Source organism: Coptis chinensis, chromosome 5 (assembly GCF_015680905.1).
Source record: "Coptis chinensis isolate HL-2020 chromosome 5, ASM1568090v1, whole genome shotgun sequence".
Taxonomy (NCBI): domain Eukaryota; kingdom Viridiplantae; phylum Streptophyta; class Magnoliopsida; order Ranunculales; family Ranunculaceae; genus Coptis; species Coptis chinensis.
The window spans coordinates 91,296,465-91,313,730 of NC_141460.1; the positions used below are offsets into that span (position 1 = coordinate 91,296,465).

The 17,266-nt window shown below is 39.6% G+C and overlaps 3 protein-coding genes and 1 long non-coding RNA gene across 4 annotated transcripts; 3 read left to right on the plus strand and 1 right to left on the minus strand.

The window, feature by feature from the left end:
• Positions 1-655: 655 nt before the first annotated feature.
• Positions 656-1,773, plus strand: LOC147500018 (uncharacterized). The gene is made up of 2 exons (XM_086563586.1): positions 656-1,522; positions 1,720-1,773. The coding sequence occupies exons 1-2, from the start codon at positions 656-658 to the stop codon at positions 1,771-1,773; spliced, it is 921 nt and encodes a 306-aa protein (XP_086419712.1).
• A 1,039-nt stretch (positions 1,774-2,812) lies between these two features.
• On the minus strand, positions 2,813-3,605 carry LOC147500019 (uncharacterized). Its single transcript, XR_015195031.1, has 4 exons — positions 3,564-3,605; positions 3,378-3,478; positions 3,103-3,208; positions 2,813-2,943 (listed from the first exon to the last, which is right to left on the minus strand). It is a non-coding gene; the product is annotated as an uncharacterized LOC147500019 (long non-coding RNA).
• A 10,292-nt stretch (positions 3,606-13,897) lies between these two features.
• LOC147500020 (uncharacterized) lies at positions 13,898-14,470 on the plus strand. The gene has a single exon (XM_086563588.1). The coding sequence runs from the start codon at positions 13,898-13,900 to the stop codon at positions 14,468-14,470; it is 573 nt and encodes a 190-aa protein (XP_086419714.1).
• Positions 14,471-16,349: 1,879 nt separating this feature from the next.
• LOC147500021 (uncharacterized) lies at positions 16,350-17,009 on the plus strand. Its single transcript, XM_086563589.1, has one exon. It carries the CDS (start codon positions 16,350-16,352, stop codon positions 17,007-17,009), a length of 660 nt encoding a protein of 219 aa, XP_086419715.1.
• The last annotated feature ends 257 nt before the right edge of the window (positions 17,010-17,266 follow it).

Here is a 17,266-nt window from a genome sequence, read left to right on the forward strand (position 1 = left end):
AAGATGTCACTCCACCAGTTGCCCTGGGAGCAAAGAAGACAAACATTCCAGCTAGAAGCTTTGGATGCAGATCTTTTGCATTGGCTTTCTCCTCCTGAAACGAAAGGCGATTAGATATAAGAATGAAACTGGAACTAAATGACAAAGTTATATCAAGAGCTGATGGTGACCGATACAAAAAATATGTACAAATACTGGACGACTTACCATATCATCTGAGTACCGTATCCGGAACCCTAAATACGTTCCATAACCATCCAACTAAAATTAGTTAGCAGCTATCTAACGAATTCAAAACTAACATGACCATCATAATAATCACTAAGCCATGTCAGTAATGACCATCAAAAATTCGTTAGAGCATATAATCTGTTCCGAAGCAATAATAATATTCTTTTGTACACCAAAGTTTCTACTCAATTTGTTTTTCCAAGTTTTGACTATGCCAGAGAAATAATACTTTCCAACTTTTGTTATGCAACAATATACACAATAGAGTTTCAGAAGAGGGGTTTACCACACGCTCATATATTGCTTTTCTTGGATAATGGTGCCAAGCCAAAGACCCCTACTCAGATCAATAAGTTAATATCAGCAGAGCTTCCAGCCCGAAGATAAAGTTGCATATGAAGCAGATCCACACGGTTTATGATACATGGGCCCCTGTGGAGATTTAAATTCAAGATCGCCATGTATGTTGGAAAATAAGTGCTCTAGACACTATCCTAAGGCCTTTTCCAGTGAGACTTCTATTGATCACAATGACTTCACCGTTTATAGGAGAAGAAATAATGGTCGTAAAGTCACGGTTAAAGTTTTTGATAAAACTGAAGAACTGGACAATAGGTGGGTGATACCACATAATGTCGATTTGTGTGTGAAATTTCAAGCGCACATAAATGTTGAGCACTGTAATAAGGTGAGGTCGATCAAATATCTTTTCAAGTATATTAACAAGGGCAAAGACAGAGCCACTGCCATTATTATCAAAAATGTCGCGACAGATTTAGGCACAGGGAAACAAACCATTAGAGATGTAGACGAAGTTGAATATTTTCTTGATTTTCGTTATCTTTCTGCTTCTGAAGCATGTTGGAGGTTATTGAATTTTGAAATTCAATACAGAAACCCAAGCGTAGAAAGGTTGTCATTCCATCTTGAAGGAGAGCAAATGGTCTATTACAGTGATAAAGATCTACCAGAAGAAGTCATAGAGCGCGAGAATGTATCAAAGACAAAGTTTACAGAGTGGCTTAAAGCAAATGCCATGTACCCGTCTGCTAGAGAACTTACTTATATGGATTTTCCAACTAAATGGGTTTGGCAAACCAAAAGTAAAGAGTGGACTCCAAGAAAAGGTGGTGGTAAAAAAAAAATCGGCCGTGTCTACTATGCTCACCCTACATCAGGAGAAAGATTTTCCTTGCGGATATTGCTTAATATTGTCAAAGGCCCTAGAAGCTTTGAAGAGATCAGAACATTAAATGGAACTATTTATCCTACTTTTAAAGCGGCATGTCAGGTAACTTATAAAATGAATGCTCCAAAAAATTTAAAATATTTTCATAATTAGAGACACATCTATTATGCATGTATATTATTTGAGTATCTAAAGGCAATTATGAAGAGGGAATGGGAAAACAAATAGTGGTTTTTAAAAGTAGGTGAGTTATTGTTTTGTTGCTTTAAGTAATTATTTCATTGAACTATCTTTTTCAGTTGAGGTTTTTTAATAATTCTACCTATCTTTGTCGCTATTATGCATTGGTTTGAACATGACTCGACAAACCACGTTTCAAAACTACTTAATGGAACATGTAGAAGTTTCTAATCAAGATTCAAGAGGAAAAAACCGCCGGCATTGACCAAATACGCAACTTATGATGGATATGATGATGTTTAGATATCACCTTACACTCCTATAATATTACTTATCAGTATCCACCTAACCCTCCTATTTTTGTCAGCACTCAACAGGCACAAATATACAACTTAGCAAAAAACTGACAAAAATATTGGTAAAGTAAGATAGAATCACAAACCATTCTCCAACCTAAATCTTAGGACGAAAAAAATTCGAAATGGATTTGGAATATAGAAAATACCCGAGTAATTGAAAATTTGAGAACATATCTAATCAATACAGTTTGGTCTAAATTAAAGCCATCCTACTGGAACTGGATTATACAGAAAGAGCACAAAATACACTTCCAAATTAATAATAAAAATGTGAATGACACAACTTTGTTGGTTCAGCTTTTCCACATACAAAGCTAGAAGTACCTTATCCATCAATACATTACCTATGTTGCATCATCTGCCTTTCAAAGCTATTCTAGATTTCCTTTTTAGAATTTCTCCATTTTCTTCTACTTGGATCCGATGTATTGTTTTCTCATCAAGAGCTGACCAGCAGTCCTCATAGAAATATGGCAAGTGGGTCAACTTTAACTTGCATTCATGGCAAACAGCTAACATTCATGATTTTCAATGAATTACCACGTAGTCCCCTATACAAACAACAAGAACTTAAGAAGTCAGATTACGCATAATGCCCATTCTGAGTAAGGCAAATTTGAGTGGCAAAAATGCAAACAGGTATTGTAACACTTCATTCCAATATATTAGCCTTGGAATTTCACCAGTTAGCTGGTTCATAGAAAGGTCACTGCAACAGATAGAGAAGCAAATATAAGAAATTGCAAACAGTAATTATGGAAACAACACAGTATCTGGTCTTTATGGTCATGTTGCAGAAACAACAAATAAAACCTCTGCCTACATCCATGACCTTTAAAAGTTTAAAGTGTTTCAGGTAGGAGGGACATAATTCTGCCTACATCCATGATCTTATAAGTGTACGAAAATGCCTACCTCGAAAAAGGTGTCACCGTATCTTGAAAAGTTAAGGTCTGCAGATTCGTTGCTCTTGGCTGTAAGTTCCTGTATATAGAATACCCTTGGTCAAACATACGATAACTACTGAATTACAAAATGTGTTTTAAAACCACCCAAAGACAATAATAGAAAGCATATGCTCATGTCATGCACTAAACCTTAAAAATAGTTATATCAATTAAAATCAGAATAATAGGAACTCACCAAATCACCAGCATTATCCAGATATACCCGAACAACTGCATCTGCAAATGCGGCAGGGTCCAGAGGAGCTGCTATATTCCATTTGCGGGTCTTGATCCGCGTGCCACTAAATATACAAGAAAAAAAAAACACAGTAAATCATTACCTAATTTGAAAAACGAAAACATATAAAGAACAACCAAAAAACATTAATATAGTCACTTCTATCTACTCCGACTCACGCCATAACTCTAACCATGGGACACATCATTCTTGAGAAGCAATAGAAGACTCACCATTAGATTGTTCTGAATCTGAAATGCCAACCATCTTCTGAATTGAATCAACATCCCCAGCTTCAGAGAGCGTGTGTGTCCGAAGAGTAACTGCGTCCTTGCTCCGCATGAGAAAATTATAGATCAATATAGATAACCTAGGATGGCTCAATTAGATTGTACAAGAGTTGCAGCAAAGGACCATACTCTGTAACTCCAAATATCTCCTTGATGATTAAGGAGCTCTCCTTGAACGAATTCGGCGGTGATCCACCAACAAAAGAATCGAGTTCAATATGTGATATACACAGAAGATGCTTTTCAGTTCAATGTCGTCCAAAATAAACTAAATCAAGCAACTCAAGAATGAAAACCAAGATTCAATATCCACGACGGAGTGTGGCTTTGAACACAGCTTGAGCACATTTACTTAGAATGAGTCGTTAGGGGAATCTAACTACAAGCAAATGACATCTCTACCCAAGGACCAAACTATTAATTAAAATTTCAACTACTATGGTCTATGGCCAAATTGATAGAGTCCAATAAGTTTTATCAATATAATTACAAACTTCAAAAGCCAGATGTATTCACACAGTTACCTCATATAGATAAAATATCTTCCCAAAGAGTGCATGCACAGCAAGTTTTCTCTTAAAACCCTTCTCTGAGTATCCTAAAATATCAATGACAACTGGATCTGAAATGGATAGCAAGTTGTGATCAGAACACCATTACAATAATCCTTGAGCATTCATGTTATTATGTCACCCTTACTAAATTCTGAAGTAAATCATCTTTTTATATGAGATACTTCTGTTAAGATATCCAACAACATTTCTTCATTTCATTAAATCAAACTTATTTACTGATACCGTCTGACGTATTCTATTGTCTACCGTCAAACCATATACCAGGTGTTTTCTTCACTTTTCCAGGATTTTTCATATTTTCAACAGATGGGTTCACCTTAACAAGTTCAGCCGGTAACATCATATTCCAAAACAACATCCCGCATTTGATGATTCTATATCTCCATTTTGTGCCAAACACAATAAGTGGTATCATATTGGTCGGTGATCACAACTCACTAGAAAGAATAATGATACGTACAGCCATACCCCAAGTATACCATTCAAAATAATATACTACAAAACAAAAATGTACCGACCCCTTTTCAAATCTTTGTCTCTTATAAACAATAGGGTAGCCAAGTAGGATAGTACATTAAAGAACAAAGTATTATACCTGATATTTGTTTGATATGCCTATATAGTTTCTCTTAATACGTAAAGATGCAAATGTTGTTAAATGCAAATGGAAAGGTGGTTGAGATAACCACGGTAATACAAGTTAGAAAGTTCATACGTGGAGGGGCGGGGGGCATCAAAACACTAATCCACTTAGTGCACCCAAAAGTACAACACAGAGTAGTGGGTGAATTCAATATACAAATTTTAAATTATTTACAGCTTGCAACTTCATAAAGCTGTTACATTTTTTCAATACAGAGGGATATGGCCCCTTATTGATGTACTTTACCAAGCTGTGAAGGTGAATAGATTCTCCATAAGTTTATATTTGTACGTTGTATTTACATCTCCTTTGATCAGTGTAGCATACAATATTTATGTCCTTCAATTTGGTGCATTGTTAAATTTAAGTTTAATAGCTATATATCTCACGCTTTGGTTCAGCACTCTGTCCTTCATAGAAGGTTACAGTTAATGCAGTAATATCCATTTCAGTGGTGAAGTGCCAATTTGAAACATAAACTAACATTTTGGTTAATCAGGGTGGTTAGGGATCAAAAAGCGGCGCAGCCTACTCCAAGAGGCTGCATTGGTGGCAGTTCGGAGAGGGCATGGTTCTATCCTTCAGTCAGACATAGATGATGTTGTTGACCACTTAACTGTGGGACCAAAGCGTATAGGGATTGAGTTGGGTCATCAAGGGCAATGTCGTAGAGCAACTACTGAGGTTGGAACTGCAATGACATCTTATTTACTAAAGGCGCTTGATTTATATTACTGGTTGGACAATGTACAACAAAGTCTGATTAGTTCGAGATGTTGCTTTTGGATCAGATGTCACAATAGAGGATTTTCTCAAGTCCAAGTCGCAGGAAGGTGTGAGGGGGCTGCTTTTGATATGGGATGATCCTACTTCAAGAAGCATCTTGGGTTTGGATTCATGATTGTACCCGAACTTCACTGCCTGAGGAAGATCTCCTGGAATAGCAAGGAAGTATACGGTCTAATTCCCAGGCCTACATAACGACTTATTCTACCAAAAAAATCCTATCTATACTTAACTTCCTAAACAAACATATCTAATAAGAATCCTATTAATACTAAACTTCTAATGACATAATAAAACCTAAACAACCTATATATATAAAAAAAACCCATGATCCTCCTAACAAAAAACAAAAAACAAAGATAAACTTTCAGTTTTTTTCTTTTAGTCTGATTTACATTAGTTTAACATATATAACTGAGTTCTTTTTCTTTTTTTCATTGCATGCAATAGAAGATATTCAATCAAGGCTTCAGAAAGAGTTAACAAAAATGGATAAGGTAAACTATTTCTTTTCCAGTATCTTATTTAATAATTTTGTTGATTTCTCTTTTATGATTCAACTGATGATAATATTAAAGTTTAAACACATGAGATATTAGCGTAAGCCTGTAACGGTTTGTTTTTTTATGATTCTTTTAATTCAAAATTTTATTAAACTATATTGAACTTAAGACCTGTATTAGTGTAACAACTACTCACTATTAATTGTTCTTGGAACCCCTCTTACCCCTCCTCTTTATAATTCTTCTCAATATTGTGAAATCAGTGGGACTGGGGGAGAGACAAGTCTCGAGTTGAAGCTATTGAGTCAATCAATCCAGCACAACAATTATTGATGAAATTATATGAAATATAAGAGCAGACCAAAGGAGAACATATCAACTTTCAAATCATCCATATGCTTTAAAATTTATTTCAAGGGGGAAAGGTGTGTGTGTATAAGGTACAGTATAGTATATATATGTAACTAGAGTATAAGAAAATGCATGTTTTTATATCAAAATTATGTAATGTTGGAACCAAATTTAGTGGTATATATATACCTGCAGTTATTCACTATAGCCCACTTTGACACACATTTGGTATCCTCCCACAAAGCCTACAAAACAGTAAAAGATCCATCAATAAAACAAAACCTAAAATTTACATGTTCTAAAAATACCAAATTACTATATGCCCTGACAATGGTGAGACTGTATATTTCTGGATAATATAAACTAATGTAATTTTTAAAATGCAGCTCATGGAGTATGAAACCAAACACAAAATTTCACTCAAGACAGCGTTAAGAGAAATTCTAATCAAGGAAAAAATCTAGGGAGAACCAGTTTACATATCAAAGATTGAAAACAACTGATACGCTGCAGATGTCATAATAGATTTGCCGATAATGAGAGAAATCTTCAAAAATCCAAATTATCCTATAAGCCAATCATTTCCGGGGACGTATCAAACTAAGAAAGTGGACTCAGAAAATGCATTTCAGTAGGAAACGCTTATCCGCTTCCCCTTAGAGATATACAAATTTGAGGTTTTAGACGTCAACCACAAAGAAGTCATTACTAAACGTGAAGAGCTACATGAAGCAAATACTAGAGAAAGACAACTTCATCAAGATATTGAAAACTTGAGAAAAGAAAATGCCTATTTGAAGTCAATAAATGAAGCATTGCTTATAGGAGGACCAAATTGGGATATGGACTACCTAAGCATCCCAAATAATTCATTAGATTTGGATGAGGATTAGCGTAGTGTTTTTTAAGATGAATTCTATATTGGATGAGGATTAGCACAGTGTTAGATCCATCAAATTTATGTTTTTGTTTTTTCAATTTGAATTATCTATAGTTCATCATAACTTAATGAAATATTTATTTTAGGACATATACAGAGTCGTTCAGAATTTTCTTTTGATGACATTAAGAACCTGTTTTGGCTTGAATCCACCTAAGGTCATCTGAAACAAAACCTTTTGCTCCTCATGTATTAGCCTACCCCCATATGTATGACCCCCTAAGTCAGTCTTTGCAATCATAGATACATAATTGCCAGTTTTATGTATGTATTGGTAGCATGACAGTTTTACAGATAATGGAATTAAAAATGCAAACATTATCCGCATGATAACCTGAAACCTTCACTTCCAATCCAACCCAGTATGAACAAGATCAGGAACAGTTAACCTCCCACCAAAAATCTCAATCACAGCTACAGCTGCAGCAGCAACACTCGAGCCCAAACCGCTCTCCAACCAAAAATCTCATTCACAGCTACAGTTGTAGCAGCAGCACTCGCCCCACTCAACCCCAAACCACTCTCCCACCAAAAATCTCATTAACAGCTACAGCAACTCAACATGAACAAGATCAGGAACAGTTAATCTCCCACCAAAAATCTCATTCACAGCTACAGCTGCAGCAGCATCACTCGCAGCACTCGAGCCCAAACCACTCTCCAACCAAAAATCTCATTCACAGCTACAGTTGTAGCAGCAGCACTCGCCCCACTCGACCCCAAACCACTCTCCCACCAAAAATCTCATTAACAGCTCACGGCTGCGATAGCGCTTTCGACCCCAAACCACTCTCCCACCAAAAATCTCATTCAACATACATTTAACGGCAAAGACTTTCGCCACACTCGAACCCAAACCACTCCCTAACGGCAACCCTTTCTCAAACGAAAGCAAGCACTCTCTTCAAACACTGCTAGGTAAATTTGTAAAGGAACACACTCACTCTCTCAAGTATAGATCGAGAGTAAGACCAAATTGAAAGGAAACCTATTGTTAAGGCATATGCATTTTGTTAAGTGGGTTTCAATGGTGACAAATACGTATCCTGCAACCACAGAAGTTTAAACTGAGGGGTTGGGGAAAGACATTGCTTGAGCTACACAGTTCAAACAATACTCAGAGGAGTCAAAACATAGGAAACGGAAACAGCTCAGTATGAGAAGAAATAGCATAGTTATATCATCAGAAAAAAAAAATAGGTAACATTCGAAACTGACACCTCACAAACGGTTTCATCAGCTTTTTACCACCTCTCAGAAAAACGATGCTTACAGTTCTCATGAAGATAAGCAATTCCACGAGCTGAACAAGCAGCAACTTTAGACGTGGTTCACCATTCCATAACCGGCCTCCCCTAGCCTGAAAAATGTGAATGACAAAATTAACAGAAAAGCTAAAGATAAAATTATTCATAACACATCCACATAATCAGATACATATCTTAACAAGAAGATTGGAGAAATTTAGTTGAAAGGAAGTTGTGTGGGAAAAAGAGATAGCAATTCAAATTTGAATTGAATTTTAGATTCAATACCCGCAATTTGTTCGGCCCAGGCCCAACAGTAATAGTATATATACTTATGGGTTTCTAAACCCAATAGCTTCTACCTAATTAAAAAATTATATATATCTAATTTAAAATAAGGTGATTTAGCTTTAGGTCGTCCCAATAATATGGGTATTTGCATTGGACCCAAAGTTTTACGTTTCTTAGCTTTAGGTAACCCTATCGTTAGTTAACGATTCATTTACCAAGTTTGACCGTCTATTGTGGTGTGTCTGGTGTTATGCCCTTTCAAAATGCAACAATTACCCCTCACACGTTTTGCACGTGCCCACACCATACAACTTAAAAACCAAATTTCAAAATACCCGACACGTGTCATAATCCATGCTCCTAATAGAGTGGAGGCTGCAAAAAAGGAGAACCTCGATGTTCCAAAATATCAAAATTTAAGAGATATACAAAACTAAAAACCTACGAAAAGTGAACTTCCAATCACTTAGTAAAACATAATCTATTAACCTAAAAAAAAATAATTTAACTACACATATCCAAAAACCAGGTAGTCTATTTTCTTCCTCTTCTCTATTATTTACAATTATTTATTGACTTCATTTTATTATGTATATTGCAGATAATGGCATTATGAAAAATTACATCTTAAAAAAAAAAATGCTAAAGGAAATTCTAGAAGCAGGACTTAACATTCAACAAGATCCAGTCTACAACACAGAATTAGAAAGCGGACGATTCAAAAGCACTGTGACATTAAAAGTACCAAAAGACTTATTCTTTAACAAATTGAAGGCGTCATAGTTAAAGAAATTGATGGAAGCCCAACATATTACATTTGCAAAAGCGAGATGATTAGTGACTTTTCACGCAATACTGATTTATAAAGGATGAACGTGATATGGAAATTGAAGACTTCAATTTCAAAGAACTTATGAAGAAAAGAATAGATGTTGAAGAGAAACAGAATCAACTCGATATCCTCAAAAATATTATGCTAGATTGTTTGGTTGATGATAAACACAACAAAGATAAAATATATTATCTCGAAGAAAAAATTAAAGGAATGAAAGGCATGTAGAGTTCTATAATAAAGAAAAGAAAACCATGAGGATTAGTACTTTAATACCAAAACTTTATTATGTCGGTCACATAGTATTTTTTTAATGGCCGAGGTTTAACGCTTTTTATTTATGAAAGTTTGTAACTATTGAGTCCGTTATTTTTAGTTTAAATTTATAATATTAGCACACTCGCTTTTCAAATTCAACTACTTCAAGTTATATTGTGTTCGATATCGAAAAAAATATAAGTCATTTGTCACCTTTGGAGTAGGTATTCATATCATAGCATTGTTTTGTTTGCTGACCTTCTAAAAGAAGTGAGTAATTGTAAATAAGTGGATGCATTGAACATTCAACAATGTAAATACTGGATAGTGTCTTCCAAATATTAATGAGATAGTGAGTTCCTCCTTCAGTATTCTAATGCCAAATACTAGATGAACTTTTTTAAAAAAAAACACCATTGGTAGTGTGAAAGAATTAGGCAGTCAGCAACATTCTTAGATGTCTAGATTTTTTTAGTATTATCGAGGCAGTTTGCAACTCCATTATATAAACTCTCCTAAATCACCACAAATTACCACAAGAGCACAATCGATTATGAAAATGGTGAGCTAGAAAGCATTCTTATTATAATAGCTTTGACCAAAACTGAAAGATACTTAATAAACTTGGATCAGGTTTTGACACACTTAAGTTGTGACAAAAACTGCTCTGTTCTGTACTCACTGAATTATCATCAAAATGTCTATTGCAAGCATTAGGGCTCATCTTTGCTAATAACATGTGGCAGAGACAGTTTTGCTTTAGTTCTGCATAATAATGTGGTGAATATCTTTGATCTCCCCTTTCAACATGAACATTGGTTAAATAGCCATTCCTGCTCTTTGTACTCCCTCTACATTGCCCAAAATCCATTTCCACAACCTTGACATTGTCTCCAATGTGTCTATCAATGTACATGCAGAAAAATCATATTGCTGATTAAAGGGTGAATAATTTGTATTTCTTTTATTTATAAGAGAGATTCTCCCATCATAATAGTGGATATGCTCTTAAGTAGTGCAAACTATTTTCAGTAGAATGCATGTGGTAATTTTATTTATATAGAAATAATTTCATATCTGTGTTATAATTTCATATCTGAGAAACGCCAAAAATAAGTTCATATCTGTGTTATAATTACAAAGCAAATACAAGAGCTTCACCTTCGTTTCTGAAAGACATAGTCCATATACACATCTGTATTTAATTTAAGAGATTTAGACGTGAAATCAAGTGGTATGTTGAAATAACCAACCTCAAACATGAAAAAGAAAATAAAATCCTCAAGTCTATACGTGAAAAATATAATGGGCTTAAGCCCAAGTTAAAGACACCAAACTATATTTGCGACATTAATCGAATAGTACAATTATAGATATACATGAAGTTAGAATAATAAACAAACTAAACTTCTAATCAAATAGGTAACCCTAATCAATTTAAATCTATAAATACTGCCCAGTGAGATAAGCTTTGAAGTAGTAGACTATAACTACGAAGAAATAGAAGAAATTTGGAACAAACTTGAGATTGCATAAAAGAACGACATGCTTAGAAATCAGTGCATACAAATTCAGGAAGAAGAAATTCACAGTCTGAAAAAAGATATTAATTATCTAAAGGCAATTATAAATAGGGAATGATAGAGTTATGATTCTCTCTATGTAATTATCTGTTCAATCTTGGAGATGAGATGATTTATCAGACATTTTTACATATATGGAATCATATTTTTAGTAATAAATGTAATCGTTTTTTTTTATCTTTGAACAGATAAATTACTCTAATCATATATATTACAAAAATAAAATCAGAGATTACCTAATGGGTTTTATCAATGTTTGCTGCTTCCATTTTAATTTGAATAAGTGATTAAAAAAAATTCATATCTCATAGCTATGCATAGTTGCTAATATTTTTTAAAATAATTTAATATAACGACAACCCTAACAGCAACCCTTTCTCAAGCAAAAGTGATAGACCAGTTGACCGAACCCCAAGCATTCTCATAGCAGATATAGCAGCAATTCCAAAATTTGCTAAAATTTGGGAAACAATAACTAAGAAAGATCAAGAAATATACTGATCTAGCACAGAAAAGCTGCTTCGACACAAATTTTCATACATTTAATGACATCGGTAGGTTAAAAATCCACAGGAAGTTAAAAATTTAGTTTAACCAGTGAAAACATGAAGATATCAATAGATGCCATAGGTCTATATAGTCAATCTGAGTTTTTAACCGGTCCAAAATCAGAGTTACCAACAGGAAGATACAGTTTAATTTCTATCTACGATGGAATTCCCTAAAACAACAAAACTTCAAAACAACACAACTATCCAACAGGAAGTCAAAAACACACCTTAATAAGTTTCTTAGACAAATGAGAAAAAAGACTGTAGTGGCATGGTGCCGTCCCATAATATCATGGGGAAAGGGGGGCCGGACTTAACATAACACACAAAGGCGTATGACATCGATTAGGAAGACAAAGACGTGGTGTGATGCGGAAACCCTACACGGAGGGAGGGGACATGAGATAGAGGACAGTGGAGGGTTGAGATGAGAGAGGGAGGGGATATAAAAGAGAAAAGATGGGAGAGGAAGAAGGGGAAAAAAGGGAGTGTGAAGACTGCCTAGAGGGAGAGTGTGAACAGGGTATTGAGATATCATTAGAGTTATAACATTTGTAAGAGAACAGTGTTTGGAGTTATTCATCTGAGTTGTAACATTTGGCGCTGTCTGTGGGGAACGACAAGGTAGAAATGGCACCAAAGAAGGCGGCGGGTAGGCCTCGAAAGACGAGTGTCCCGGAACAAATGCCGGAAGCGGCGGTGGAAGAAGGAGAGGGACGAGAGGAGGGAAGAGCAGAGGAGGAGGCGCGGCTCATGCGAGAAGAAATTGGGAGGCTGAGGGAGGAGAATGAGGAGCTGAGAAGAGAAAAAGAGAGTGGAGGAAGAATCCGGGGACGAGACAGAAGAGGAAGCGGAGAAAGAAAAGGCAGAGGCTGAGGAGCAAGGGCCGGCCTTGGTGGACAATCCGGTGACCGGATTAACGATGGAGCAGGTCCGGCAAATGATTAACAGCGACAGAGAGGCAAACCTTCAACAGACAAGGGCCCAAACGGGCGCGGCCAGTCAAGTGGTGGCGGGGCTGAATTGCAACCCCCTGGTGGACGCGATATGGACTTCCGAGGTACCAAAACGTTTCAACCAGCCGAGATTCGAAAGATATGACGGCACGGGTGACCCGGCAGATCACATCCATCATTCGGAGAGCGAGATGCCTCGGCAAAGGCGAGGTATGATGGTCTGCGGTGCATGATGTTCCCGGCTAGCCTTAAGGGTGGAGCTTCCGACTGGTACTATCGGTTACCCTCAAAGAGCATAACCAATTTCCAGGAGCTGGAACAGGCGTTTGTGGACCATTTCATACATCAGAAGAGGAGAGTGGTAGATATCGCGGCCTTATTTAATGTTAGACAAAGGTCCGCGGAGTCAGTCAGAGAGTATCTGTGTCGCTTCAAGGCGGAGACCTTAAAGGTGGAAAATCTGGATGAGAGGACGGCGGTAATAGCATTCGAAAGGGGGCTGCGACCCGGAACGGCGGTCCATCAGTCCGTGGCTAAGAACGAGATTGCGACCTTGCACGAGTTATACCCGCGGGTAGAAAAGTACATTAGATACGAGGATACCATGCAGAAGGAATCGAAGAGGAGTCAAGGCGATATCGCGATGGAGAAAGGGAGGGCCTTGTAAGACAAAGGGGAAAGGACCGAGACCGGGATAAGTACCGCGGACAATCATCGAGGCCGGAAAGGGGAAGGGAAGTAGCGCGAAGAGAGAGAGAGAGGAAGCCATACTACCATGAATTAGAGTCCGTCCCGCTGGTGAAACCGCTGAGTGAGATATTGCCGTTGATAAAAAATTTGCAAGGGTATGAAGGACCGCGAACCATTCCGGTGGAAATGCCTAACAAGCCATACTGCGACTATCACCAGGTGCACAATCATGAAACCAACGACTGTTATGCCTTAAAATGGTTAGTCCAGAGATTGGTGGAGAAGGGGATGCTGAGGGAATTTGTGGGGGAGCCTCCAAACGGGGGTATGAGGAGGCGGGGCGGGGAACTATAAATGTTATTTTCAGCGGGGAAGCACTGAGCCATAATGCCCACCGGGACAAGGTCAGAAGGACAGCGAGTATCCAGCAGGTCAATGAGTCACACCGAGGACAGAGATACAGAGTGGAGTCAATGGAAGAGACAATTACATTCTCCAAGGCAGACCTCCGAGCCGTGGATACACCGCATGAGGATGCGTTGGTCATCACCGTTGCGATGGGTAATTATGTGGTCAAAAGAGTCCTGATAGACTGCCGTAGCGCCGTGGACTTGCTGTTTAGAGGGGCTCTTGAGGAGATGGGGATCGACCCGGGGCAACTAAGACCTTCGCGGACAAGTTTGTACGGATTCAATGGAAGTGTCACCGAGCCTATGGGGGAGCTCCTGCTGCCAGTAACAACGGGACCTGTGACCGTGTTCTCAAGGTTTATGGTGGTCGATTCCAGGCTCGATAACGCGATCACGGGAAGAGATGGATACATGAGATGAGGGCGGTGCCGTCGACGTACTATCAAGTTATTCGATTCCCTACCGCAACGGGAACATATGAGGTCCGCGGCGATCAAGTGGCATCCAAAACGAATACCGAGAATCGATCAAGAGGTTGTCCCGCGGACCAGAGGATAAGCCGATGAGCTCTAGGAAGAGGTCTGCGTAGCAATTACAGTGCGGGGCCGTGGAAAGGGAGGAGCAAGCCGCGGTGGTCCCAAAAACTTTGGATGAGATAGAGATGGTAAACTTGGGAGAGGGAGAGGAAGAGAAGTTCACATCGATAGGGTCGAGTCTTGCAGTAGAATGGAGGGAAAAGCTGGTGCAATGTTTGGGGAGAAACAAAGACGTCTTTGCGTGGGGGATAGAGGATATCACTGGTCTAGATCCGGAATTCGCATGTCATCGCCTGCATATGAGGGAGGACGCGAAGCCAGTGAGACAGAAGATGAGGGGTATGAGACCCAAATACGCGGAGGGAATCCGAGAAGAAGTTTCCAGATTAAAGAATGCGGGGATTATAAGGGAGGTGGAATTCACGGACTGGTTGTCCAACATAGTCGCGGTCCCGAAGAAAAATGGGAAGGTCCGGATGTGTGTTGATTTCACGGATGTAAATTTAGAGTGCCCGAAGGACAGTTATCCAATGCCGCGAGTTGACGAGTTGGTAGACAGGACGGCGGGGTTCCGCATGTTCTCGTTCATGGACGCATCGATGGGGTACAACCAGGTGGCGATGTATGGTCCGGATCAGGAGAAAACCTCCTTCGTGGTGGAAGGAGGCACATACTGCTATACAAGGATGCCATTTGGGTTGAAAAATGCAGGGGCTACATTCCAACGCCTGGGGGAGAAGATGTTCGAGGGCAAAATTCGCAAAGGCATTGAAATATACATCGATGACATGGTGGAGAAGAGCATGACGGAGCAGGAACATTTGGAGGGGTTGGAGGAGACATTCCAGGTACTGCGAACCCACAATTTGAAGCTCAACCCCGAGAAATGTACATTTGGGGTAACCACAGGGAAATTTCTAGGGTATATTGTGACACTGTGAGGGGATAGGATAGGCAAACCCGAGCAGATTAGGTCATTGGTAGAGATGCCCCTCGCCGCAGACAACAAAAAAGGAGGTGTGCGTGGTTGGTTTGGAAGGGTCGCTGACTCTCAACAGGTTCATATCGAAGTCATCCGACAAATGCGGGCCGTTATGCTGGGCTGGCGAGGAACACCGCTGGATTTTACATGGGCGGCAGAGTGTGAAGCAGGCATTTGAGGGGGCTTAAAAGTTATTTGGGGAGATGCCCTTGTTGTCGCGACCGGAAGAGGGAGAAAAGTTGTATCTATATCCGGGGTCACGGATTACGCGTCGGCTTCGGTCCTCGTTGAATAGTGGATAAAGTAGAAAGACCAGTGTACTTTCAGAGCAAGACGATGTTGGATGCGGAAACCAGATATAGTCGCGTGGAGAAGTACGCCCTCGCCTTGGTATTCTCTGCCCTGAAACTAAAGCCCTATTTTGAAGCCCACTCAGTGGTCGTGGTCACGAACTTGCCCCTTAAGCAGGCTCTGAGAGCAGAGAAATCAGGGAGAATGTTGAAATGGGCTGTGATGCTGAGTGCATATGAGATCCAATACCAGGTTCGGATAGCGAAAAAAGCTCAGGCCCTGGCTGAGTTCTTGGCGGAGTTCCCCGCAGAGGACCCTACTTGGGGAGAGGAGATGGTTTTGGAAAGTGAGGGAGAAAAAGAGCGAGATAGCTCGGATCCATGGGACGAAGGTAACGGTTGGAGAGTTTTCTTCGAATTCGGTCCTGAGATGTGGCGGCGGAATTGGCGTAGTATTGGTCACGCCAGACAATAACAGATTAGAGCTGACGATGAAATTAGGTTTCGCGGCATCTAATAACGAGGCAGAGTATGAGGCGGTAATTGCGGGCATGGGAATGGCAGAAGGCTTGGGGGTGAAGGAACTTACTGTGTATTCCGACTCCAATTTAGTCGTGTGCCAGGCGAATGGTGGATTCGCGGCACGATGTCCCAGGATGGCAAGATATTTGGGGGTCCTCCGGGGTCGGGCGGCGAAGTTCACAGCGATTCGGTTTGTGCATTTGAACCGGGGTGAGAACCGTCATGCTGATGCTCTGGCATATGTGGCCGCGGCCATGCCAGGGTCCGAAGAAAGGTCTATAGAGGTGAAAAGACTGGACAGACCGAGCACCGAGGAATCATTGGGAATCATGAATGTTACAGAGAGCGCCGAAGGATGGATGTTGCCTATCAAGCAGTTCTTGACAGGAGGGGAGAATATTAGTCCCCGGGAGAGACGAAGGTTGGAACAAACCGCTCGGAGATACACATTAGTGGGAGGAGAGTTATACCGGAGGAATTTCAAGGGACCGTTGTTGAAATGCTTGGGGTCGGGGCTGGCTCGAGAGGCGCTCAGTGAGCTACATGAAGGGGATTGTGGGAGTCACTTTCGTAGGCGTAACAACAAAGATACACGGTTGCGACGACACGGGGTTGCCGGCCTCACATGAAGAGAGACGCTGTGGAATTCTCCAAAAAATGTGAGAAGTGTCAGAGATTTTCTCAGTTAATATGGGCCCCAGCAGAGCCACTGCACAGTGTGTCGAGCCCATGGCCATTCGCGATGTGGGCCCTTGACATAGTAGGGCCATGGCCCATGGCATGAAAAGGAGGGTTCTTATTGGTCGCGACTGACTATTTTACCAAGTGGATTGAAGCCGTACCGCTATAGCAGGTGAAAGAGGTGCAAGTGATCAAGTTCTTGTGG